Below are 24,451 nucleotides of genomic sequence, written 5' to 3' on the forward strand. Positions count from 1 at the left end.
CAGATGGTTAAGCGTCTGCCTTCGGCTCAGGTCATGATCCTGGGGTCCTGGGATCGAGTCCCGCATCGGGCTCTCTGCTCCTTGGGGAGCCTGCTTCTCCCTCTGCCTCTTTCTCTCTCATGAATAAATAAATAAAATCTTAAAAAAAAAAAAAAGACTGCTTTTCCTAACGTTCTGAGGTTTAAAAAAAAAAGTCCTCTTAACGAAATGATGATCTTATCTTTTTTTCCTTAATTTTCCACCATTTGGCAAAAGAATAAAACTAGTTCACATATTTTGATCTCAGGCGGGGAAATACTGATCCAGAATAAGTAAAGAAGACTTACATGAGAGAACTCTTGCCTATACCAAGAAACTAATTTCTTTTGTCAAAGATGGGCTTTGATAAACTGACAGAGATAGGCAATCAAAATTTAATTCAACATGCATTTTCTATAGACCTATGAACAAGGCATTATTCACTCATTTATTGGCTGCCTACTGTGTTAGTCCCTAGGGATACAGTAGTAAAGAAAATTACCCAAGATCTCTGCCCTTAGGTAGCTGGCATTCTGATCAAAGCCTCAGGGAACTGCCCAGGGACATGCTAGGGTGACACACTTTTCATTTCCATTCCAACTTTCAATACCCAAAGTACTGCCTTAAAAATATATGGAGCACTTTAGACCTTATTTCCAACAGCAAAATTTCTATTTAAGTGGCAAAATAAAGCTGGAAAACAAAATTAGGCAAACTAGTCTGAGGTCTGAGCTTTAACACTTTCTTCAGGGAAGATGCTGCCAATAGCTTGCTGTACTGTCTCTCATCACATTAGTAATTGCTCAATGTCCATCTTCCTCAGTAGACTAAGTCCCATAGGCACAGAGACCAACACTGATCTTGCTATAAGCCCCAGTGACAAGTAGAGTAGGCTCTCAAAACATTCATAGAATGACCACTTAATAACTCAATGGTGGTGGGAACCTGGGTGGCTCAGTCGTTAAGCGTCTGCCTTCGGCTCAGGTCATGATCCCAGGGTCCTGGGATCGAGTCCCACATCGGGCTCCTTGCTCGCCGGGAGCCTGCTTCTCCCTCTACTGCTCTGCCTGCCGCTCCCCCTCCTTGTGCTCTCTCTCTCTGACAAATAAATAAACAAAATCTTAAAAAAAAAAAAAATAACTCAATGGTGAAAAAAAAACAAACCTCAATGGTGTTTCTGCTGGGCAGCCAATAACTGGTGTTAACTAAGCAGCCCATAAAGGAGTCTTCAACAGTGGAGCATTTGATGTGTTCCACAGTTTAGGCCCAAACAGATAACACAAAGTTAGAAGGAAAACCTGGTCTGGCCAGTTTAGGACAAACTTGGACCAGCTTTCAAAAAGTATTCTGACGTACTCATTGATGTACTCAAAAAAAAAAAAAAAGAAAAAGAAAAAGAGATGCACCACAGAGGTACCTGCAGGCCATCAGACCAGAAGGGCTCTTGGACTACATCTGTCTGCAGCTGAGAGTCCAATGGCCCATCCTCTGTAATGCTGCACTAGTGGTAGCAAGGCCCAGAACTTGGGGCTCTTGATCCCTAAGCCAGTGTGCTCCTGATTTTGTTTGTTTTCCCTTTGGGAGGGGTAAAAAGACTTACTAAAGATTAAGAAAAAGGGATTATATTTGGACACTGCATGGCAAACAATTTAACTTCACATTTATCATTCCTGTTGCTAGATATGTTTTCTCCTTGGTATATACCTACCTCCCCTTACACCTCCTACCCCTCACTGCCCATCCCTTCCAAAATGCTAATACCTCCGTGCTATTTTTACAGAGCTCTCCTTGGTTCTGCCTTATGCAACCAGATTACACCCTTAGACCCGTGGGCGAATTCTGGCCTGCAAACTTTTTGTAAAGAAAGTTTTATTGGAATTCAGCCACAATCACTTGTCTATGTATTGCCTATGGCTGCGCTCTCACTACAATAACAGGGCTGAATAGTTTCAACACAGATCATCTGACCTGTAAGGTCTAAAATATTGACTCTGGCCCTTGATGGGTAAGTTTTTTTTTTTTTTTTTTTAAGATTTTTATTTATTTGACACAGAGAGAGAACACAAGCAGCGGGAGTGGGAGAGGGAGAAGCAGGCTCCCCACTGAGCAGGGAGCCCGATGTGTGGCTCGATCCCAAGACCCTGGGATCATGACCTGAGCCGAAGGCAGATGCTTAACCGACTGAGCCACCCAGGTGCCCTTTTTTTTTTTTAAAGATTTTATTTATTTATTTGAGAGAGAGAGAATGAGAGAGAGCACATGAGAGAGGGGAGGGTCAGAGGGAGAAGCAGACTCCCTGCCGAGCAGGAAGACTGATGCGGGACTCAATCCAGGGACTCCAGGATCATGACCTGAGCCGAAGGCAGTCGCTTAACCAACTGAGCCACCCAGGCGCCCCATGTTTTTTTTAAGATTTTATTTATTTATTTGAGAGAGCGAGCGAGCGAGCACAAGCATGGGGAGGGGCAGAGGGAAAGGGGGAGAAGCAAGCTCCCCACTGAGCAGGGAGCCCAACGTGGGGCTCCATCCCAGGACCCCAGGATCATGACCTGAGCCGAAAGGCAGACACTTAACCGAATGAGCCACCCAGGCGCCCCACCTTGATAGGTGAGTTTACAAACTCCCACCTTACACAACAAACTCTTCTAAACCTGCAGTTCTCTTCCTAAAAACCATTCCTCTGGAGACATCTGAAAAGTGCAATTCTTAGTACTCTAATATGTTATCTGGAAGAATTACTTTTTGAAGTTTTAAAGATTTATTTATTTGAGAGAGAGTGAGCGACTACAAGCTGGGGAGAGGGAGAAAGAGAATCCACAAGCAGACTCTCCACTGAGCGAGGAGCCCAACACGAGGCTTGACCCTAGGACACAGATCATGACCTGAGCCAAAACCAAGAGTTGGCCGCTTAACTGACTGAGCCACCCAGGCTCGTTTTTCAAAGTTTTAATAGTTCATAGGATATAGTCCTTTTAACTGCAAAGAATTTTATTTATTTATTTTTAAAATAATATTTATTTATTTGACAGAGAGAGACAGTGAGAGGGAATACAAGCAGGGGGAGTGCGAGAGGGAGAGGCAGGCTTCCTGCTGAGCAGGGAGCCTGATGCGGGGCTTGATCCCAGGACCCCGGGATCATGACCTGAGCCGAAGGCAGACGCTTAACGACTAAGCCACCCAGGTGCCCCATTAACTGCAAAGAATTAAAAAAAAATTTAAAACAACCCTCTCTTTTGAAGCAAATCCTGTGAAATGGTATGAGTGATATGGTAGAAAATTAATAAAGATTTGAAAGAGAGTGTCCAAAGACACCTCTTTGGAGAATTTTAGCCAAGGAGGGAATGAAAACCTGGGGTAGCAGCTGGAGAGGAGTGATAATGCTTACTATGCCAACTCATTGTGGTGATCATAACATGTGACACATTGAGCTCCCAGCAGGCACCCAGAAAAAGAGCTACCACACTGCTTCTCCCCCCAAACCCCCGCTAACAATGGGGAAGTCAGAAGATGACTTTCAAAGGTCTAATCAGCAGTTAACCAACATATGGAAGTATGTTCAGTCTCAGTAGTTACCAAAGAAATAGAAGCAAGCAATAATGAGATGCGGTTTTCATTAATTAGATTAGGAAAATAATTTTAAAAATCTGACAGTACTCACACAAGCTAGAGTTCAAAGGTCACAACACATCCACTCACACTGAGAAGAGGTGGTGTCTCAGGGCTCATGGTAGCACTTGCTGCCATTTCAGTGCACCTCAAATGGGCTGCACCAAGGCGCTCTCTCCCTCCTACCATAAGCCCCACCCCCACCCATCTATGGGAGAAAAATATAACCACCAAAAAAAAAAAAATCACATTGAAAAAAAGTTTATTTAAAAAAGTTCTAGCAGCAAGAACAGTAACAAAACAAAAGGAGAGACAGACAAACAAAACAAGAAGGAGGTTGTGTCCTATGGGACTTGTCTCCATTCTTTAATCTAGTTCTTTATACCGAGCAAACATGACTCTTCGCACAGCATCTCGGTAAGTCTCGTTGGACTGTCTCTTGCTGGTTCTTCCCGGAGCCCCCACACTGGGCCCCCTCATCCGGCCTTCAGTCTGTAACACAAAGACAAACAATGAAGTGGGCTCTATCAACTAATAAGATTTAGGGCTGGCCTTTGATTACAAGCATTTCTGGACCAGTAAGGATCAGGATTTCGGGGAATTTTTTAGAATGTTTAATTAGTAAACAAAACCCAAGATGAATAAGGAGGGTAGTGACATCATGACTTCAGGATACAGGATTTAATAATACCAGACATATGAGAAGCCAGTCTCCTCTAGTTGGCATTTTCAGAGGGGGACCAAGCCAACACAAAATGGGCATCGTTCCCTCTTACCACCTTTGCTCTCTTTTCTTCCTGAAATAAGTGAGGCAGAGCCCTTCATGAGAACCAGGACTAACCTCACACTCCTCAGATTTTAGCCATTTTAGCTCCTCTGATGATGATGCCTCTCAGAGATGCTTTTGTACCTTTTATTGCAGGTTCCCTGGTTCTTGTCACCAAATGATTCGTCAGTCTCAAACTGCCTGATTCCCATACTGCCCCATCTCTTACTCCACGGAAGAGTAAGATGAGCCCCATTTCCACTTCTTTCTCCCTTTCCCACTGGCAACCAAAATTACAAAGGGCCCAGAATGCCTAGCTATCATCCAATAATCAAGACTGATGGGCTCCTTCAGCTCCTGTGTCCTTCACTGGCAGTGGAGAAAGCCCAGCTAAAAGGCAAAGACACAGCTCTGAGCCACAGAGTGAGAGAAAGTTAAGTATATTCCAGGTTCACGCCACCCCCAAAAGATGGAAACCATTTCACCTCCTCTGCTGAAGCCAATCCGGGATGGCCATACCCGAGGCCCGCCCCCTTCCTCCAGCCAGCGGTCTGCTGGACACAGCCTCCTTTGTTGCTACTGTCGATTCCTTCTTTACCAACAGGTTTGCGATCACTGCGAAAGGAGCAGATGTACTTACATACCATCACTTTCAAAGTGACCTATTTGTGAGCCTAATAAAAACCTCTGTCCTCTTGATTCACATTTGCTTCCTCTTAAGTATATTAGGCAATATTTCTGAGTACCTGCTATCTATGCAATAGGCTTTTGTCCTGGGGATACAGAGATGCCCAAGACCCAACCCTGTTCACGGGGAAGGACATGAGAAGGATAGTATGTCCATAGATGCCTATAACACAGTGAAGAGCTCAGCCATGGATGTGGCACCAGGAGACATCTCCTATGGAAATACATCAGAGAAGACAAACTCTGAAGGAGCTTCACCAAAAATGATGAATTCCAACAAGAGGGCACATCTGAACTGACAAAAAGCATGAGAAGAAAGGAGGCCACAAATAAGAAGTGAAAGAATACAATTTGTCCAGGAGAGGAATGGTAGGAACTGACAAAACGCTTCCTGGGCCAGACTGAAAAGCCTTGAAACATCATGCTAAATCATGACTCTGGACTTCTTCCTTTAGGCAAAAACAAAAACAAAAACCCTGGACTCCAGACCTCCCTCTAAGCAAGGTATGTCCTCACAAAAAGGCAAGTTTTAAGAGATTTCTGTTCACAAAGATGATTTTGGTGCCAGGGTAGAGAGTACACTAGACGTTGAAGAAGAGAGACTGAGAGTAAGGAATCCAATTTGGAGGTAAGCTAGAAAGGGGGAAAAGCTTAATTAGGGATGTGGCCAGTAATGATACAGGGCATAAAGGAGGAAGACTGGATCAGACCAGGCAGGCCATGATGCAGTGATGTCACTACTCTGAAAGAGGAACACACAGCAGGTTTAGCAGGACTGGACCTGAGTATGATATGGAATATAATGCTGAGTAATTGTTTAGAGTGAGGAGCCTAAAAGGTCTCCAAAAGGACATTCCCAGGAGGTAAGTGGAAATAGTGATTTTGGGCTCAGAAAACCAAACTGCCTTAGAATGGAGTCATAGGGACCTATTAGCTTGTTAGTGATGGTTGTGGCCTTGAGTCTAGGTAAAGAGGGTGGAGCAGCAAGAATTAAACAGCACTGAGGGCAGAGTCCTGGAGAATATCTGGAGCTGCCCAGAAAACCATGAAAAGCAGGGGAGAAGACTAAGAAGGAAGGGAACCAGTAGAATGTGGTATGATGGGTGCCAAGAATACAGAAAGGTGTCTTTCTGCACCCAGCCCAGCTCACTCAGGGCTAAGGTGTCCTTCTTCCTCCTGAATGACTCCTTCACCTTTGGCTTAGCCCAGTATATTTCAAATTGCAGAGATGACCTAGTGGGATGTTACATTGATTAAGCAGTCCTTCCTTAGCACTTCTTAAGAATGCAAACAGGGGCACCTGGCTCAGTCGGTTGAGTGTCTGGCTCTTGTTTGGCTCAAGCCATGATCTCAAGCCCCATGTCAGGCTGCACGCTCAGTAGGCAGTCTGTTTGAGATTCTCTCTCTCTCCCTCTGCCCCTCCCCCTGCTCGTGTGTGTGCGCACTCTCACTCTCTCTCTCTCAAAATAAATAAATCAATCTTTTTAAAAAGTCACTCATCCTTAAAAAAAAAAAAAAAAGAATGCAAACAGAAAAAGCTAGAATAAAAATACCAGAGTTTATCGCACACACTAGGGAAGTATTTTTCATGAAGATTTCTTTTTCAGGTACTTACACACACATGATTATTGGGCCATGATTAAAAAATAATCTCTTACTGTGGGCAGTGAGCAAATAAGTCAGAATGCCACAATCCCAGACCCCATCAACCCTCCTTTGGGGCCTTTCTCCATCAATGGTCTCCCCCATCCCCACAGGCATAAGTTACCCTGGCTACTAGCTGCTCTTTTGCTTACCCCAACATAAAGACCTGTTTGAGTCTCATCAGATCAACACCCTCCTTAGAATCATTTCATAACGTCCCACTGCCCCAAGACAAAGTCTTAGCATGGTGTTCAAGGAGTATGAACTTCCTGAGCTGGCCTCCATCAAGCTACTGACAATTTCTCAAATGCATCATATGACTTCCATCTCTCTCATCCACAGCATATGCCATTTCCTCCAAATGAAATGCCCTCCCATTCTCCACTGGAATTCTGCCTGCCTTATGAGACACAGCATCACCTAAACCTTCCTTATTCTGTGTTCAGATAGTCAAGGATAATATATGTCTTGTCCACCTGAGTATTCCTTGAACTTAGTGCAGTACCTAGACACGATGGGTTATCAACAAATTCTATCTAACTCTGCTGGGCTCACGACTCTCAACTACCTGACTGGAAATAAGCACAGGAATCTAGAGATCATATAGGTCTATCAGCAACCAACCACTCATTCAACAGCTATGTGTGAGGATGGAGGTTCCCTAGAGAAAAAGCCTGAGAGAGTGTGACATTCTTATCAGGTCCATAGGAGGTACAGCATTACTGATGAGGAGAGAAAGAGTTCCCAACCATGGCCACTCCAGCCCTGGCTTTGAGCAGCTAAGTAGCCAGCCAAACTTCCATGCAAACACACATATTCCCTGAGTAAAGCTGGGTGGTCAGAGGTTGGAGTGAACCTCATGTTCAAGGAGTTCAGAAAGAACCTGCTCCTGCTGACTTCAGTTATCCCTGAGAGAGAAAAAAGCATCACAGCTGGAGAAGAAGATGGTTTCACCATTCGGCCTTGAGGCCTAGGCTGAATGAAAAGTTCCTGGCTTACCTGTCAGTTTCCCTGGAGTATTTAATTCGTTTCCTTTCTGGAGAGTCAAAAGATTGGAGCTTTTCCCTGCGATCACTTCCTCTTTCTTTAAACCTTCCCTGTTGGTAAGCAGAATAACAGATCTGAGATTTCCACTTAAGGGAGTTGAGTGGTGGGGAAGTTTCGCTTTATTCCTTATATTCCTTCTAAAGTGAAGGGAGTTCAACTGTTAACACCTGGAATCTTTTGCTCCTTCACATACTCTTCTTGAGAAAGCAGTGGCTTCTCTGACTGGTAAATTTGAGAAGAATGAGCTGGTGGGCTTGTCTCACAGCTGTGTTTACCTCTTCTGAGGAGGAGGTGCTCTCCAGTATACCTCCATGGGAAGATTCCTACCCATGACATAAGACCTGGCCCGGGCAGTGAAGCTTGTGGCTATGTAGGTGAGTCTGCCTAACTATGTAATCTAGGTAGCAAGTCCAACACTAAACTACTTCTACTAACTCAGCCTCTGACAGTAAAAGATGGTATTTCAGCAGCCCTATCCGACACTCCTTCATTGATTTTAAAAGCTGGGCAGGGAAGAAAAATGCTATTTATTTGACCTGTTTGGAGACCTTGAACTAGCACCACCTTTAAAATATATGTATCAGGGCGCCTGGGTGGCTCAGTTGGTTAAGCGACTGCCTTCGGCTCAGGTCATGATCCCAGGGTCCTGAGATCGAGTCCCACATCAGGCTCCCCCTGCTCTGCGGGGAGCCTGCTTCTCCCTCTGCCTCTGCCTGCCACTCCCCCTGCTTGTGCTCTCTCTGTGTGTCAAATAAATAAATAAAATCTTAAAAAATATATATGTATCAATTTTATTAAGGTATAATTTATAAATAATGAAGTGTACCCATTATAATGTAGTTTGATGAGTTTTGATAAATGTATACACCATCTTTTAGGGCCTCTTCATTCTGTCTTTAGCACAGCCTACAAATTCCACACCAGAAAGTAATAAGGGTTGGGGTCAAGGGAGTTAACAGGTTCATCAAAACTTACTTACCTCCTGTTCTCTCCTTTCCAGATAGGCTAGCTCCTGCTCAGACTGTTTTATCTTCCGATGGATTTCCAGGTTTTGCTGAGAAGAGAGAAAGTTCTATGAGTACAGGTCTAGAAAAAGTGGTCTTAGAAAATGCCTCTAGGCCTTTCCCAACAGCTGTTTTAGGACTGTGGCTTCTTTCGCTGACCACCTCTCCTGAGTGATCACTGTATCCTGCAATCAACAGTTCCTAACTGGACTGGCTTTAGGCTCACCAATGGGAACCCAAGTTGTTATACTGGCTTGTCACGCAGATTAGTTACATGGTGTGGCACAAGAGAGCCCTTCATTCTACTCCCCGAATGTAGAAAACAGGGGCACCTGGGTGGCTCAGTCAGTTAAGTGTCTAACTCTTGATTTCAGCCTCAGGTCATCTCAGGGTCGTGAGATCAAGCCCCGAGTCGGGCTCTGTGCTCAGCAGGGAGTCTGCTTGAAATTCTCGCCCTTTCCCCCCCCCCTCCTGCCCCCACACCCCACTATCTCAAATAAATAAAACTTTTTTAAAAATGTAGAAAACACAAAACTGGTTTATAGGTCTTTATCTAAAGTAAAAATTATGAGAGAGGGGAATCTGAGCACACCAGTGAAGAAAACTTAATGCCCACATGCTCTTCCTACCACTACCACTACCACCCACCATTCTCAGACACTATTCACTCTTTGAAGCCCCCAGAAAAACACGAAAAGGAGAACCCAAGGTCCTTAAAGAACAAAAAGACTGCTCTGAGAGTCCTGTATTCCTTAAGGGTCCCACACTTCTCAAGCATGGCTCTCCTACACAATACCCTCGAGCATATATTAAGAAACTTAAGGGGTCCAGAACAGCTCTTGTATGGACAGGGGATTCTTTGCACTGGATCACTACAAGGAAAGGAAAAAGTACCATAGTCTACTTTCCACTGTCCCAGGGTCAGTTCAATTTGTGGATTCACCAGATTTCTGGCTCCTCTTTCCTGATATTAGCCATTTATTAGCATTTTCATCAGACAGCTGAAATCTACTATTACTATTTTTAAAGATTTTATTTATTTATTTGAGAGAGAGAGAGACAGCGAGAGAGGGAACATAAGCAGAGGGAGTGGGAGAGGAAGAAGCAGGCTTCCCGTGGAGCAGGGACCCCAACGCAGGGCTCGATCCCAGGATGCTGGGATCATGACCTGAACTCAAGGCAGACGCTTAACAACTGAGCCACCCAGGCGCCCCTCTACTATTATTTTTTTAATTTTATATATCCTTTTGTTTTATTTATTTATTTTTTAAATTAAGCTCTATACCCAATGTGGAGCTTGAACTCACAACCCCAAGATCAAGAGTCACATGCTCTACCAACTGGGCCAACCAGGCGCCCCCAAAGAGCTGATATTTCAATGTGTCAGTCTCATGACTCAGAATTCCAGGTCAAAGGGACTTGGGAGGTAATCTGTTGCAGGGATTGTCAGGAACTTCTCAGACCCCTAAAAACTTTGCAGAGCCTCCACAGAGGCAGGGGCGAGAAGAGGTGTGCCTATTACCAAAAGCAGAGCTTCTCAGATTTTTAGCTACATTAAGACTTTAGATTTTATATTGAAGGAAAGTCTAAATCCGATCTCCTCACCAGCTCTAGCAACATCTGCTAGAGAAGGAGTGTGAAATAAATCACCCTATACTGAGAACATGAGTCTATCTAGGGGTTTTATTTGTCCAGTATTCCACTCTTTGGTCAGTACATCTGAACGGGAAGACTGCAGGGGAGGACCAGTGTATGTCAGTTTAACACTCCAACAATAGATGTTGGGCCGTGGCTTATAGCGGTGACTCACCACATGAAGGGATGGCAGAATGTGACCCACCTTTGGGAAAACTGCACAGTATCAGAACTAGACAGAACCAGAGGAAGCCACCAAATATCACAGAAGAGAAGAGGCTTATCTGAGGTCCACTTGTTAGGTTAATGGAAGAGCTCTGATGAGAAACTCAGCAAATAAGTTTCCTACTTCGTGACGCCCTCCTCTCCTGTCTTTAGCATGGCCACCGTGTCTGGTGCCCCAAACCCCAGCTATGCTGCCTGCCTGGGGTCTACATTCGAAGGTTCTTGAAGGTGGGCACAGCCTTAATGCAAAGCAACTCATGACAAAAGGTGGAGGAACAATTCACTTTGAAATCGGACTGTAATGCACGATGGTAAGAGTCCAGAGTTTGAAAGGTCAGGGCCCCTTCCCCATACCTTGTGCAGGTCTGAGAGCTGCTGGTGTTTGATCAGAACTTCTTTGTTGGGAAACTGCCTTCTGCAGAGCAGACAAGCCAGTTTATTCCAGTCAGTGAGTTTATCTTCTTCATTCTCCTTCTTGGTCAGCTCCTCCCTCTGTGAGGGCTGCGCTGTTCGGGGCTGTGGAGGAGGGGCCTGTTCCTCCTCTTCTTCCTCCTCATAGTCACTGTCTCCTCCATATTCACCCAGGAGGCCGATGAGTGGGTTTACCACCTTAGGCTGGAAGGAGAAGGCCAAAGATTAACACTAACCTCAACCTATATTGTGGGGCCTGTTTTCTGGATATTCCAATATGGCATCTCATTTCTTCTCTTTCAGTTTGAATAATGAACTGGGCTCAAAATAGGCCCGCTGACCACACTGCTCATTTCCCACAAAGAAGCAACATGGTTCAAGCTTGACTTTTCTCCTGGATTGTTGAGATAAACCAGAAAGATTCCCTTAGACGTGACTCTAGCAACAGAACAGTAAAGATAAAAAAGGGAAAGGGGAACTGACATAGAGGTAGGGAGAGTTAAAAAGTTACAAGTCACAAAGAGGAAGAGATAGCAGCAACCCCTCAAGTTACTGTAACCCATGGAGAAAAGGAAAGATAAACTTTATTAAGACTACAGTAACCCCTACAGCAAAAGGGATTTAGGAGGTGGATTAAAAGCAAACGAAGAATAAGCTCTCAGGTAGACATTCAGCTCCTGAGTGAGGCAAAGGCAAAGGCAAAGGCAAAGGCATGGTCAGGACTGAGGCTACAATGAACTGAACTAGTAATGTGACACAGGCAGAGTATTTATCAATAGTTCATAGGAACCGTGAAATAATGATGCATGGTCATTGGCTTGTGATCAATCGAAATAAAAAATAAAGCATGATCACTACTGCTACATATTTACATTTAATCAGAATCACCTGTGATTGCAGGAGACCATCACTTTAATGCATCTAAAAAATGGGTACCTATTTTAGCATTGTTGACTGTGGCCAGACAGGTAAACTGTAAAAACAACCATGCACGCACTCCACATCTGAGCTTCTTACAGAGCACCGAAAGGCAGGAAAAATCAGAGCCAGGAAAATGGGTCTCTTAGAAGAGAAGGATTAACAAGACCAAGATTATAACTTAAAAAGGCCCAGACATTCCCTTGTCTGATGGGAATGGTGCAGGGTACAAAGAAAGAAGACAGAAAGTTGCCTTGATTCTCCAGTTATATCCCTATTAGCAGGCAGGAACATTTATCTCATGCTCATACTCAAGAAAAGTCCTTGTTTGGGAGGTAGAACAAAAGGACCAACACCAAAGTGAAGCATCAGCCTTTGAACTTCCCTTCCCATTCAGAATCAGCCCCAGCCCAGCCCCAGCCCCAGCCCCAGCCCCGGGCCTTGGCTTAGCCTTACTGGTGGAGGACTTTCTTCCTTCTTCACAGTGGGAGGCAGGGGCTTCTTAAAGACGTCCTCTGGGGGGGGCTGTACCCTCACTGGCATTTTCCTGAAACTGATTAAACCCGTAATTCTTATATGATACTCATAAAAGCTGGGTTAAGAACCCTGTTGAAATTAATCAGATTTTCCAAAACTCCTAATCTGTGAAATATCTGTAATGCTGCCATAATGATTTCAAAAATAAAAAGCCTTTGAAAACATAACATTCAGTATATACTGAGTGATCGCTATATGTCAGGCAACAGATAGGACATTTATATGCATTACTGTCCTCAGCCTTTACTACAACCCTCCCAGATAGGCATTAATACCCTCATTTTACAAATGACTGGGAATATGGTTGGAAAGAAAAGTGGTAAAAGCTGAATCCAAATATTAAGCCAGCAGAACTCTAAAGTCTAAGTTCTCAGAAACACACACATATTTTCTCTCTCTCTGAATCTCTAGATAAACAACTAGCAGTATTAGAAGGGGAAACAGACAAGTTATAAATTGAGCCACAAGCAAATTCATCCATTTTCACTAATGCATAATCGGTGCCAGGGCAAATCAATGTAATTCTTTGGAAAATAATTTGGCTTTATGTCAGGAGATACCAAAATATTCAACATCTTCCATTTTGAAAGTTCATCCTAAGGAAGTAATTTAGAAGGAGAAATAAAAATGCTGAATGATGCATACTACAACAGAGTAAGACTAGAAAGAAAAGACCAATAATGCAGGATTGATGAAAATAAGGGTACAGTTTTACTGTGAGTTTTTACCATACAGGCATTAAAATAATAAAGAGTATTATAAAACCATGGAAAAACTACTTAAGATCAAATATAAACAGAGCAGAGAATACAGAATGGTAACCTCTGCTACAATTACACCTACAGAAACATGTATACAGAGTCACGCACTGAAGAGGGGGCGTAGGAAAGTGAAACTGTGCGGAGCCCAGGTGTTAGGGTTTGAGCTGAGTCACTTTGTTCTACCATCCACAGTTTTTGCATTTGTGAAAGAGTTACCACCAGCTGTAAGAGGCAAGGGGATTGCCTGCTTTTTGGTAACTTGACACCTCAACCCTACATCTCCTCTATGACTCTTTTATTTGAATCTGTAATTGTCTGGTAAAGAGCAGATTTACAAGTTCTATTACCCTTGTTACTCCTCGGTCTTTTTTCTCCTTGCCATCTCTTTTAGATGCTTCCTTCTTGCTACTTGACTTTCCTTGACTGGTGGACTTCTTTTCCTTGATCTCTTCTTCTTCAGGTGACCCAGGGTCCTGGGGCACATAGACTTCTTGCTGCAATACAGTTAGAAACTGTTAAGTCTACAGAATATCTCACTTTCCCAGTTAATTCTAGGTCTAAGGAACAAGTTCCCTTCTGGGAGAAAGAACAGCTCTCTCCCTCACAAGCCTAAGAAGAGACCACATCAAACAATCTTAAAACCCATTCCAGGGGCCAGGACACATCCAGACCACTCACTGTCCATTTTTCCAAGAGCAGCACTATTCTTACCTATAATGCCATATAGGTAACAGTTAACACAAAGGTCACCATCTTCAAATCCTGAATGAACACAACTCAATAAATACAACTCAATATAAGATGTGGACTTTAAAAAACACCAGACTAGACATGAGATACAGACAGTATAACAGCAGCTGCCAGGAATGGAGAAATATTTGAACTTCCATAAGATTTAAACTTTTCTACTTTTCATGTAATGAGCAACCAAAAAATCCAGGGAATAAAATCTTCAAAGTAACAAATTATAGGTACTTTTCTCAAAAGAATCATTGATAAAGTAAACAAACCAAAAACTCACCTGGGTGTTGGGGTCATAATAGGTTCCTGCCAAAGGGTCATAATAGTAGCCAGTAGCAGAATCATATATGTAGCAGTCAGATGATGCTAGTGGGAATAAAACCAGAGCCAATGTTAGTCCCTGTCCAGTGAAGCCCTGGCTGGGGACTCACTGAGAACAACCCAGGAATGGGGCTGGCCAACCCAAACAGGTACAGAACCTGTAGATGGTGCTCTCTCTGAATGTGCATCCCCAGTCAACAGTATCTCTTGCTAACTTTGTGACCACAAAGATTTCAATTAATGAGTAGTCAAGTCACAAAGAGCAATAGAAATAAAACAAGTGACTTACACTGTTGTCCTTGTCGATTTGTATCTGAAGCCCAGTCTGAATTTCTGCCTCCTCCTCTCCTATCTCGGAAATACTTTTTACCCTATCACAGAAAGGCTAGTTAAAATTATGGAACTTCTGATAGCTCTTAACCTTAACAGTCACCCACTGAAGAAAATTCAAGATCACTCTTTCAGTCACTTGAGGATTTTGACAGAGCACTCCCCAACTGCTGAAGCCTACCTGATAGTAGTGCATGTGGTCAGAATGGTCCCCAGAATCATTTCTGCAACAAATAATACAACACATCTTGAGTCTGCTACAAAAAGCCACTTGAGGATTGCCTAACCCTACAGATTTGCCAAGAAACTAACTTTCCCCCATTTTGGAGGGAAAGAAACCAACCCAGAGCAAGCAGGGCTGGCAGTACAGAGATTTCTACAAAGCTAATGCTGAAGCAAAACAGCAAACGAGTTGAGGGTGCTAGAGCAAGATCTGCCCCATTCCTGCAAGCCTGCCTCTCTGATGCAGCCATTTCCCAGTTACCACTCCTGGGTCAAGGTAAGTATAGGAATAAAGAGGAATTAGACTTCCCAGTACCATGGAGGCATGACCAGGGTCAGAGGAATGGGGAGTCAGGACAGCATTTTCTTAGGATTCTGAGGCGCAAGGATGTATCGAGATTTCTGCACATCCAAGACGGTATCATCATTTGGAACCCAAAGATACCAGGCAGTGAAGAGGGAAGGCACTTAAGTACCTAGTGCTGCTATTTAAGGAAAAACCAAACAAAAACAACAAAAAAAGACAACTAAAGTCAGAATAAGGCAAGCTTCATAAAAAGAAAACATGCACACTACCTGAAGAAACCCACATCGGAAGGTACCATGTCTTACCATCTCTACCTTTCAGAGTTGCCTCCCAAAAACTTGAGTAGGGGAATCACAAAGGAGCCCCACTCTTCTGCCTTACCTTCGTTTTCCAGTGGCCAAGTTTACAGCTACCATCTTCCCATCAATACTAAATGGTGGATCAAGGTTCTGCAAGATCTTCACTACACGAAGAGCTTCCTGGGAAACCAAAGACACATTGCAGCACAAAGAGAGAAAAGGCCATGTCCTCTGAAAGAGAACTGAACGTGGATTTTCTTCTCAAAAGAAAAATTTACTGAACATTATGTTCTGGTTGTAATTATAATAGTAAGAGCACCCTGGCAAAAACAGGCAACTCTTGATGAAGGGTTGATCAGAATAGTGATCATAGTAAACATCAGTTTCTGGTATTAATATCAGAAATTCAAATTCTCTTCTTTTAGGCTGCAACTCTCATTGCATCAGATCCAGTTTACAAAGTCCCTTGTGACTTCTGAGCATGAAATCTAAAAAATACCAACAAGGGGTGCCTGGGTGGCTCAGTTGGTTAAGCATCTGCCTTCAGCTCAGATTATGATCCCAGGGTCCTGGGATCGAGCCCAGCATCAGGCTCCCTGCTCAGTGGGGAGTCTGCTTCTCCCTCTCCCTCTGCCCCTCTCCCAGCTCGTGCTCTTTCTCTCTCAAATAAATAAAATCTTAAAAAAGAAAAATACCAATGATTTTCATTATTACTTTCCTGTTACCTCTATAGAAAAGGGCCCCACAACTAAAAATTTAAGCCACAAGAATCTCTTAAACAACATTTTATGGAAAAAGAGGAAATGTCCTGTTACCATCAAATATAAAACCATCTATGGCTGAGCAAAACAAATTTAAGAAACTAGAAAATTTGCTAAATCTTGCAAGGTTCAGTACACAGATTCTTCACAAGTAACTAAGTTCTCACGTTATTTTAATTGGACATTGTAAACGCCAAAAGACAAAACCAAATCTAGAAAAATGCTCAGAATTCTAACTTTCAAAGGCAGTCCCTTCCTCTGAATGAGCATTAAACCCAAAGGAAAGAACAAGAGGGTTTTGATACCAGGTAGCACATGAGAATTCCAATGATAAGGAAGTCCTTCAAACCTGCTTCAGGTTTCTATAGCCAGCTGTCCCTTGGACATTCCAAGGCAGAGGAAACTTACCGCATGGGAGTCGAGGTCAATAAAGCCGTAAGTGTGGCCCATGGGGCCAGTTCTGTTCTTGATGATACGGACATTGGCAGTAGTAAGGCGGACGTAGGGTTCCAGCACTTCCACTATGACCTCAGGTGGAGTGGAACGATAGATGCGCTTTAGCATAATTGCTGAACAAACCACATAGAAATGGGAGGAGCAAGGAAAGAGAGAAAGGTTAATTTCCAAAGCCCTCTGAGCCTGATTGTCTTTTTTTTTTTTACTGCAGATGCTATTCTGCTCCAGCAAGGCTGATTCTATAAAACAATGTTGGGTCATATACTTCAAACATTGCTTCACCAATACTCAGAAATCTAAAATGATGCCTTGCTGCATTTGAATAGCAACTTGCTATTTGGAGGATGTAGGTTCCTCCAACCTCCACTGGTACAGCAAGGCCTGCAGAAAGCAATAGCCTCTACAATCAGGCTGAGCAGTTTTACTAGGGTGTGGGAAACACCTGGTCCCTAGCCACAAAACAGGCCATCTATACTCGAACTGTGGTGGTCACAGTCTGGTTTGTGCCCTGACAAATCACTTACTTTTGCTCTCCCCATCCTGGCGTGTCTCCCCAGACCATGGCTCCTTTTCTCGGTCTCTTCGGAAGGTGAGCCCTTCCCTTCGAGGAGGCAGATACCTTTCTCCTTCTCTCTTTTGATGTCCCAAGCGTGGTTCTTGTCCTTCTTCCCGCTTCTTGGGTTCAGGTTCCTTATCAGCTGACCTTGGGGACTGGCTGGGTTGTTTTTCTGATGGTGCCGGTATGGATGTTTTCTGAGGCTGAGGATAGGTTATTAATTCTTGCTTGGCCTCTGTCACTACAGGAACAGAAACAGAAAGAGAATCTCCAGCAGGTTTCATCCAAAAAACACTACTGCTGTGATTCCTCCTTACCTGCTAACAAATACTCATACTGGAATGGTTTTAATAGTCTCAGAAATACCCACAAAAAAGTCCTTTAACAGATATTAAGCCAGGCCAATGATATAGCACATGAAATAGTTCAAAGAAACCCTTCAAGTACTTAAAAAATTTCATCTTACGAGTTTTCTATCACTTCCCAAACATTTAAATATAAGAAATACTTCATGAGATGCTGGGCCTGACTATTAAAACCAATGATAAGAACAGATATGGGAACAAAATTACCAAAGCTATGACCCTTGCCAGAAGTTTGGTAGAAACATATATCCCAAACGTATGTGTCTAGGAGTCTTGCTTCTTCCAGTGTTATGGTACTAAGACAGCTGTCTCCAATTCTGTAAGACCACAGGTCCCCTCTTCTCTGGGGAAGCTAACAGACCTACCTGCATATAGCTCATTCACCTGCAAATAATTGTAATGAGCAAATGTCCTTCAAAATATAAATGATTCATTCTCAATCTCTTTCTATAGCAAGACAATCTGTCCAATTAATTAGGAACATTTTTTTGCAACGAATTCAATTCTTGGGAAGGTTCACAGGAAGCCATGTAGTTCAAAAAAATACATTCTATAGGACCAATGTAGAGATAACTTAGCAGCAGTGATAGGCAACTAGTGAACACCTGTTTTACATGTTTTCAGGTTAAAGCTGTCTCAGCCCTCTTAGTGGTATGGTACCCAAGGATTTTTATAAACCAGCCATTCATTTGTTAGAATATACTGAGAAAGCAAGCCTTTCTTCAGGGAAAAAACCCACAATTTTGCGTAATCTGAATTGTAATACAAGCTAAAAATCTCAGTTATTTACTCACCTTCTCACAGGTTGGTTTGGTCTCTACAGCATCTAGAGCCTTCCTTAAAGATTTTCAGAACACCTGCTTCACAGTCCTCACTAGAGAGTAGAATCTCCACTATAGGCCAAAACCCCAGCTAAGAAACTCTTTGTAGACATACTAAGTCCTAAACTTGGAACAAACAGTCCTTCAGAAGGCTACCTGGATCCCTAAACTGAACTATATTTTATGGTCATGCCCTAGCTCTCCTGAAGGGGTAATATCAGAAACAGGCATATAATAGTCATTGCTGGGGCACCTGGGTGGCTCAATTGGTTGAGCACCTGCCTTTGGCTCAGGCCCCGATCCCAGGACCCTGGGATCGGGCTCCCTGCTCAGCAGGGAGCCTGCTTCTCCCTGTCTCTTTGCTGCCCCCCCTGCTTGTGCACTCACTCACTCTCTGTCAATAAATAAATAATCTTTAAAAAAGAAAAACAAACAAAAACAGTCACTGCTACAGATGCCTTTGACAGACTCTTCAAGGTTGCCTACCTAAAGGTTCTCTGGAGAAATTTACTTAAAGTTAAGTGACTGAGAAGCTGGTAGGTTTATTCCTTTATAAAAACAACATATACCCTCAATCCTGATTATTTTCTCTTGTTCATTTTTTACTGTTATTTTACAAATATTTTTCTGTTGAAGATCCTGAAATGTTTATATAGAGCGTAAATAAGAAAACAATCCCGATAACAGATGATTCTCAGTAACGCCAAAGCAGTGGGGGATAAGGGTCACATGGACGAATGCCACGGAGACTCTTTCTCAACCTAACATCCTTAAATGTATTCTAAATAACACTCCTACTGACCTCTGGTCAGCTGCCCACTTGGTTCCCTCAATGTGAGGATTTGGCAACCCATCTCTTTCCCCTGGTGGAACTGAGATCCACTATCATTCACTAACAGGTCACACGAAGTTAGAGATCACAATGCACTTTTAAGAGCTTTACAGATCAACTTGTCTTTAGGGATGACCACTCTTAAAAGCCAAAGAGAGCATGAAATTTGTTTTGATCAGTACATAAAATAAAAACTACCACCACCACCTCTAGCAACACTCACCTTCCCTTGGGCACTTGCAGAGTGAACATGAAGATCGGTGTCCAGCTACGCTGGCCTTACACTGCATGGGAAAGGGAAAGACTTCAATTTGACCAAAAACATTTAAAAAAACCTTACGTATATCCAACATAATAGCACCTGCCAAACATGAAAGAAATAAGCCATATCCCAGATCACCGTAAAGCCTAACAAATCTGATGTCCCCCCACTCATCAGAGCTGGCAGACAGAATGTGGGAAGCTGCTGTTTGAGAGCTGCCTTCTAACAGGGCACGTGGACCCCCGAGCAGCCCCAAATGCCTCTGTCAGGGACAAGGATTTCTTTCTTTCTTTCTTTTTTTAAATTTTATTTATTTGACAGAGAGAGACACAGCGAGAGAGGGAACACAAGCAGGGGGAGTGGCAGAGGGAGAAGCAGGCTTCCCACTGAGCAGGGAGCCCGATGCAGGGCTTGATCCCGGGACCCCGGGGTCACGACCTGAGCCGAAGGCAGACGCGTTAACGACTGAGCCACCCAGGCGCCCCAAGAGACAAGGATTTCTACAGGACATAAACTTAACTAGGAAAACTGGACTGTTAAATGGTTTATACGATACTACTGCCCCAAAGCCATTGCCCCTCATAGTCTGCATCCAACATTTGGTCCTAAACTGCTTATGAGAGCCCCATTCAGGCTGGGCTGGAACTGACAATTCTTGATGATCAACTCCCCTGATTTAAAAAAGGGGCAAGGAGGGGCACATGGGTGGTTCAATCCGTTAAACGTCTGCCTTTGGCTCAGGTCATGATCCCAGGGTCCTGGAATCAAGCCCTGAGTTGGGCTCCTTGCTCAGTGGGGAGCCTGCTTCTCCCTCTCCCTCTGCCTGCCACTCCCCCTGCTTGTGCTCTCTGTCAAATAAATAAAATATTAAAAAAATGATAATAAATTAAAAAAGGACAAGGAAAGAAGAGGAAGATACATAAGTAGTGCCTCTGGCAGCTCTTCTGAGGATGTTAAAAGGAAAAGGAACATTCATTCGCCCAAACAAGGGAAGAGACACTTTGCAATGTGAATGTAGTTCTTGTCTGAACCTATGAATAAAAAGGTAAGCACATTGCCAATCCCAAAGACACTGAACTTTTGCCAATGAGCTTCCAAGTAGTATGAGGACAGAGAGCTGACTGGCAGGAAACCAAAGAACAGGAACTGTGAAGAAAAGGCTGCTATTTGAGTAGGGCCTTGTAGGGTGAGCAAGGAGGGCATGCCAGATGGAAGAGAATAACCACCACAGCAGAAGCTAATGAGTAAACAGCACACACCAAGTACCTGGCCTGTTCCACAAACTATCACTTAAGTGATTCAGACAAACTCGAGTAAAGTCATTACAGTCGATTTTTTCCTTGTTCCCTTCTTGGTGCACGGACGGATCATACACACAGCCCTGCCCTCGGTCAAGCAACGGTGGTGTCTCCCTGCAGGTGAGTGCACTGCCCTCTCCGTTGGCAGCTTTGGCCACGTGTCTGGCTTTGGCCAACAGAGTGTGAGTGAACATGACCTGCACGGGCCTGGCAGAAGCTCTGAGAGCCATTGGTTGGGAGAATGAGCCTCTCATTCTCTCCCTTAGCCAGGGGGACAGCAGTGCCACATTGGGACTGCTCCTTCCAGCTGGGTCCCAAATTGAGGGGTCATGGAGCAGAACAAGCAATGACCCATAGTTCCAAACATGTAACTTAAATGAAGAATATGTCTGTGCATTTAAGTCACTGGGATTTGGAGGCTGCTTGTTATTACAGAAGAGTTGTTAAGTGGTGGAGTCAGGATCCTAACCTTGGTTTAAGTACCATAATGTTCACCTGTTTCAAATGTCCAATGATTCCTTTTTTTTTTTAAAGATTTTATTTATTTATTTGTCAGAGAGAGAGAGCACAAGCAGGGGGTACAGCAGGCAGAGGGAGAAGCAGGCTCCCTGCTGAGCAAGGAGCCCAATGCGGGACTCGATCCCAGGACCGTGAGATCATGACCTGAGCCAAAGGCACCCGCTTAACCAACTGAGCCACGCAGGTGTCCCTCTTTTTTTTTTTTTTTTAAGATTTATTTATTTATTTGAGGGGGGAGGGGCAGAGGGGCAGAGGGAGAGGGAAAGAAACTCAAGCAGACTCCTATGCTGAAAGCGAAGCCTGATGTGGGGCTTGATCTCACGATCCCCGAGATCATGACCTGAGCTGAAACCAAGAGTTGGATGCTTACCCAACTAAGCCACCCAGGCACCCCCAATGACTTCCAGTATACGTAGAGTGCAACCATCACCACAATCTAACTTCAGAACTTTTTTTTTTTTAAAAAGATTTTATTTATTTGACAGAGAGAGACACAGCAAGAGAGGGAACACAAGCAGGGAGAGTGGGAGAGGGAGAGGGAGAGGGAGAGGGAGAAGCAGGCTTCCTGCTGAGCAGGGAACCTGATGCAGGGCTCAATCCCAGGAGCTTGGGATCATGATCTGAGCCAAAGGCAGATGCTCAACTGACTGAACACCCAGGTGCCCCTAGAACATTTTCATTGGCCCAAAAAGAAACCTAGTGGAGTCATTTCCCATTCTTACCACCAGTCCCATGGAATAGTGTGATATAAGGTATTTTATTATTTTATGTCTGGCATAGTGTTTTCAAAGTTTATCCATGTTAGCGCATTGCAACATTTCATTCCTTTTATTTATTTATTTTTAAGATTTATTTATTTGAGAGGGAGAGAGCACGGGCACACGAGCAGGAGGGCCAGAAGAAGAGAGAATCTCAGCAAACTCTGCACTGAGCACGGAGCCTGATGCAGGGCTTGATCTTATGAGACTGAGATCATGACCTGAGCCAGAACAAGAATTGGAGGCTCAACTGACTGCGCCACCCAGGAGCCCCACTTCATTCCTTTTAACTGCCAAATAGCATTCCACTGTAGGGCTGTGCCGAGTGTTGTCTGTCTATCCATTCAGCAGTTGATGGATATTTTGTTGTTTTGACTTCTGGGACATTACAAATAATACTGCTATAAATGTTTTTTTTTTTTAAGTTGGTAGATTCCACATCAGGCCAAAGGTTGCATATGCAGGGCTGGTACTCAATCCTTCCAATAAAGCGCAGAAATTACAAGAACCCCCGAGACAGCTAAGCAAGTGGCTTGTCATCTTAGGGGACAATGTAACCAAGCCATTCTGTTCTTTCAAGCAACAGCTTTGGCAATAGCCATGTAATTTTGACATCAGATATCAACATTTGCTTTCTGCCAGTTAACAAAAAATAGAGTTTGGGGCGCCTGGGTTGCTCAGTCAGTTCAGCATTCAACTCTTGGTTTCAGCTCAGGTCACGATCTCAGAGGTGTCCCTCTCCCTCTGCCCCTCCCCCTGCTCACGTGCTCTCTCTTTCTCGAAAGTAAATTAATCTTAAAAAAAAAAAGAGTTCAAAATTATCCCTTTAATGCTAGCTCCCTCCATCCCTGATTATAAAAGAAACAATATATGGGTATTATAGCTGATAGGAAAAGTATAAGAGAGGGGGGGAAATTACCCATAATCTCAAAATGTAGAGGCAATCACTATTAAAATGTTAAATGTTATAAAAATCCTAATGGTCTTTTTGTAGAAATGGAAAAGCTGATCCTCAAATTTATATGGAATTGCAAAAGACACTCAAGAGCCAAAAGAACTTTAAAAAAGAACAAAGTTGAAAGACATACTTAGCAATTTCAAAACTTACTACAGAGCTACAATAATCAAAACAGCATGGTACTAACGTAAGGATAAAAATATAGAACAGAATAAAACTGAGATTCTATAGAAATAAACCTACAGATCTCTGGTCAACTGCTTTCCAACAAGAGTGCAAGACCATTCAACGGGAAAAGAATAGTTAATTCAACAAATGATGCTGGGACAAGTGGATACCCACATGCCAAAAATGAAGCTGCAACCTTACCTCACAGCATAAACAAAAATTAACTCAAAATAAATCAAAGCTTTAAATATAAAAGCCCAAACTATAAAATTCTTAGAAAACACAGGCGTAAATCTTCATCACCGTGGATTTGGCAAATGATTTCTGACACCAAAGGATAAGCAACAAAAGAAAAAACAGCTGAATTAGATTTTATCAAAATTAATTTTTGTGTAAAAAACATGGTAAGGAAGTAAAAGACAACACACAGAATGGAGAAAATAACTGCAAATCACACATCTGATAAGGGATTTATATCCAGAATCCAGTATAAAGAACTCTTATAACAACAACAAAAAGACAAATGACCCAATTAAAAATGGGCAAAGCATTTGGATAAACATTTCTCCAAAGAAGATATAAAAGTGGCAACAAACACATAAAAAGATGCTCAACATCACTAGTCACTAGGGAAATGCAAACTAAAATCATCAGATACTATTTTACACCCACTTAGGATGGCTATTATCAAAAAAGGGTTGGGGTGCCTGGCTGGCTCAGTTGGTAGAGTGCGTGACTCTTGATATTGGGGCTGTGAGTTTGAGCCCCACGTTGGATGCAGAGATTACTTAAAAATGAAAAAAATTTTAAAAAAGGGTTAAAATTACAAATGTTGGCAAGGGTGTACAGAAATTGGGACTCTCATACGTTGCTGGTGGGACTGTAAAATGGTGCAGCTGCTGTCTATGGAAAATAGCCTGGTGATTCCTCAAAGAGTTAAAACATAAAAGTACCATATGACCTCACAATTCCTGGGTATATACCCAACGGAACTGAAAATGTGTGTTCAAGCAAAAACTTGTACGTGAATGAATAGTCACAGCAGTCTTATTCACAACAGACAAGAGGTGGAAACAACCCAAATGTCCATAGACTGATGAATGAATAAACAAAATGTGGTATAGCCATATAATATTATTCAGCCATAAAAATGAGTGATATACCGATACATACTACAACATGGATAAACCTTGACAACATGCTAAGTGAACAAAGGCA

The 24,451-nt window shown here is 43.2% G+C and overlaps 2 protein-coding genes across 2 annotated transcripts in view; both read right to left on the minus strand.

Annotated features, from left to right (window-relative positions):
• The window catches only part of RBM5 (RNA binding motif protein 5), a 34,440-nt gene extending 30,405 nt beyond the window's left edge, over window positions 1–4,035 (minus strand). The window contains exon 1 of the mRNA XM_021686879.1: window positions 4,010–4,035. The gene's annotated coding sequence lies outside the window, so the exon portion shown is untranslated. The remainder of the gene's footprint in view (window positions 1–4,009) is intronic.
• RBM6 (RNA binding motif protein 6) overlaps window positions 3,870–24,451 on the minus strand; it is a 76,708-nt gene continuing 56,126 nt past the window's right edge. Inside the window, 15 exon segments of the mRNA XM_021686877.2 lie at window positions 3,870–4,116; window positions 4,876–5,005; window positions 7,721–7,818; window positions 8,748–8,822; window positions 10,987–11,247; window positions 12,418–12,483; window positions 12,485–12,514; window positions 13,607–13,753; window positions 14,281–14,366; window positions 14,611–14,692; window positions 14,833–14,875; window positions 15,562–15,659; window positions 16,649–16,809; window positions 17,221–17,493; window positions 19,494–19,554. Coding sequence (XP_021542552.2) covers window positions 3,991–4,116; window positions 4,876–5,005; window positions 7,721–7,818; window positions 8,748–8,822; window positions 10,987–11,247; window positions 12,418–12,483; window positions 12,485–12,514; window positions 13,607–13,753; window positions 14,281–14,366; window positions 14,611–14,692; window positions 14,833–14,875; window positions 15,562–15,659; window positions 16,649–16,809; window positions 17,221–17,493; window positions 19,494–19,554 — 1,737 coding nt within the window. The 3' untranslated portion in view covers window positions 3,870–3,990.

Source organism: Neomonachus schauinslandi, chromosome 1, assembly GCF_002201575.2.
Source record: "Neomonachus schauinslandi chromosome 1, ASM220157v2, whole genome shotgun sequence".
Classification (NCBI taxonomy): domain Eukaryota; kingdom Metazoa; phylum Chordata; class Mammalia; order Carnivora; family Phocidae; genus Neomonachus; species Neomonachus schauinslandi.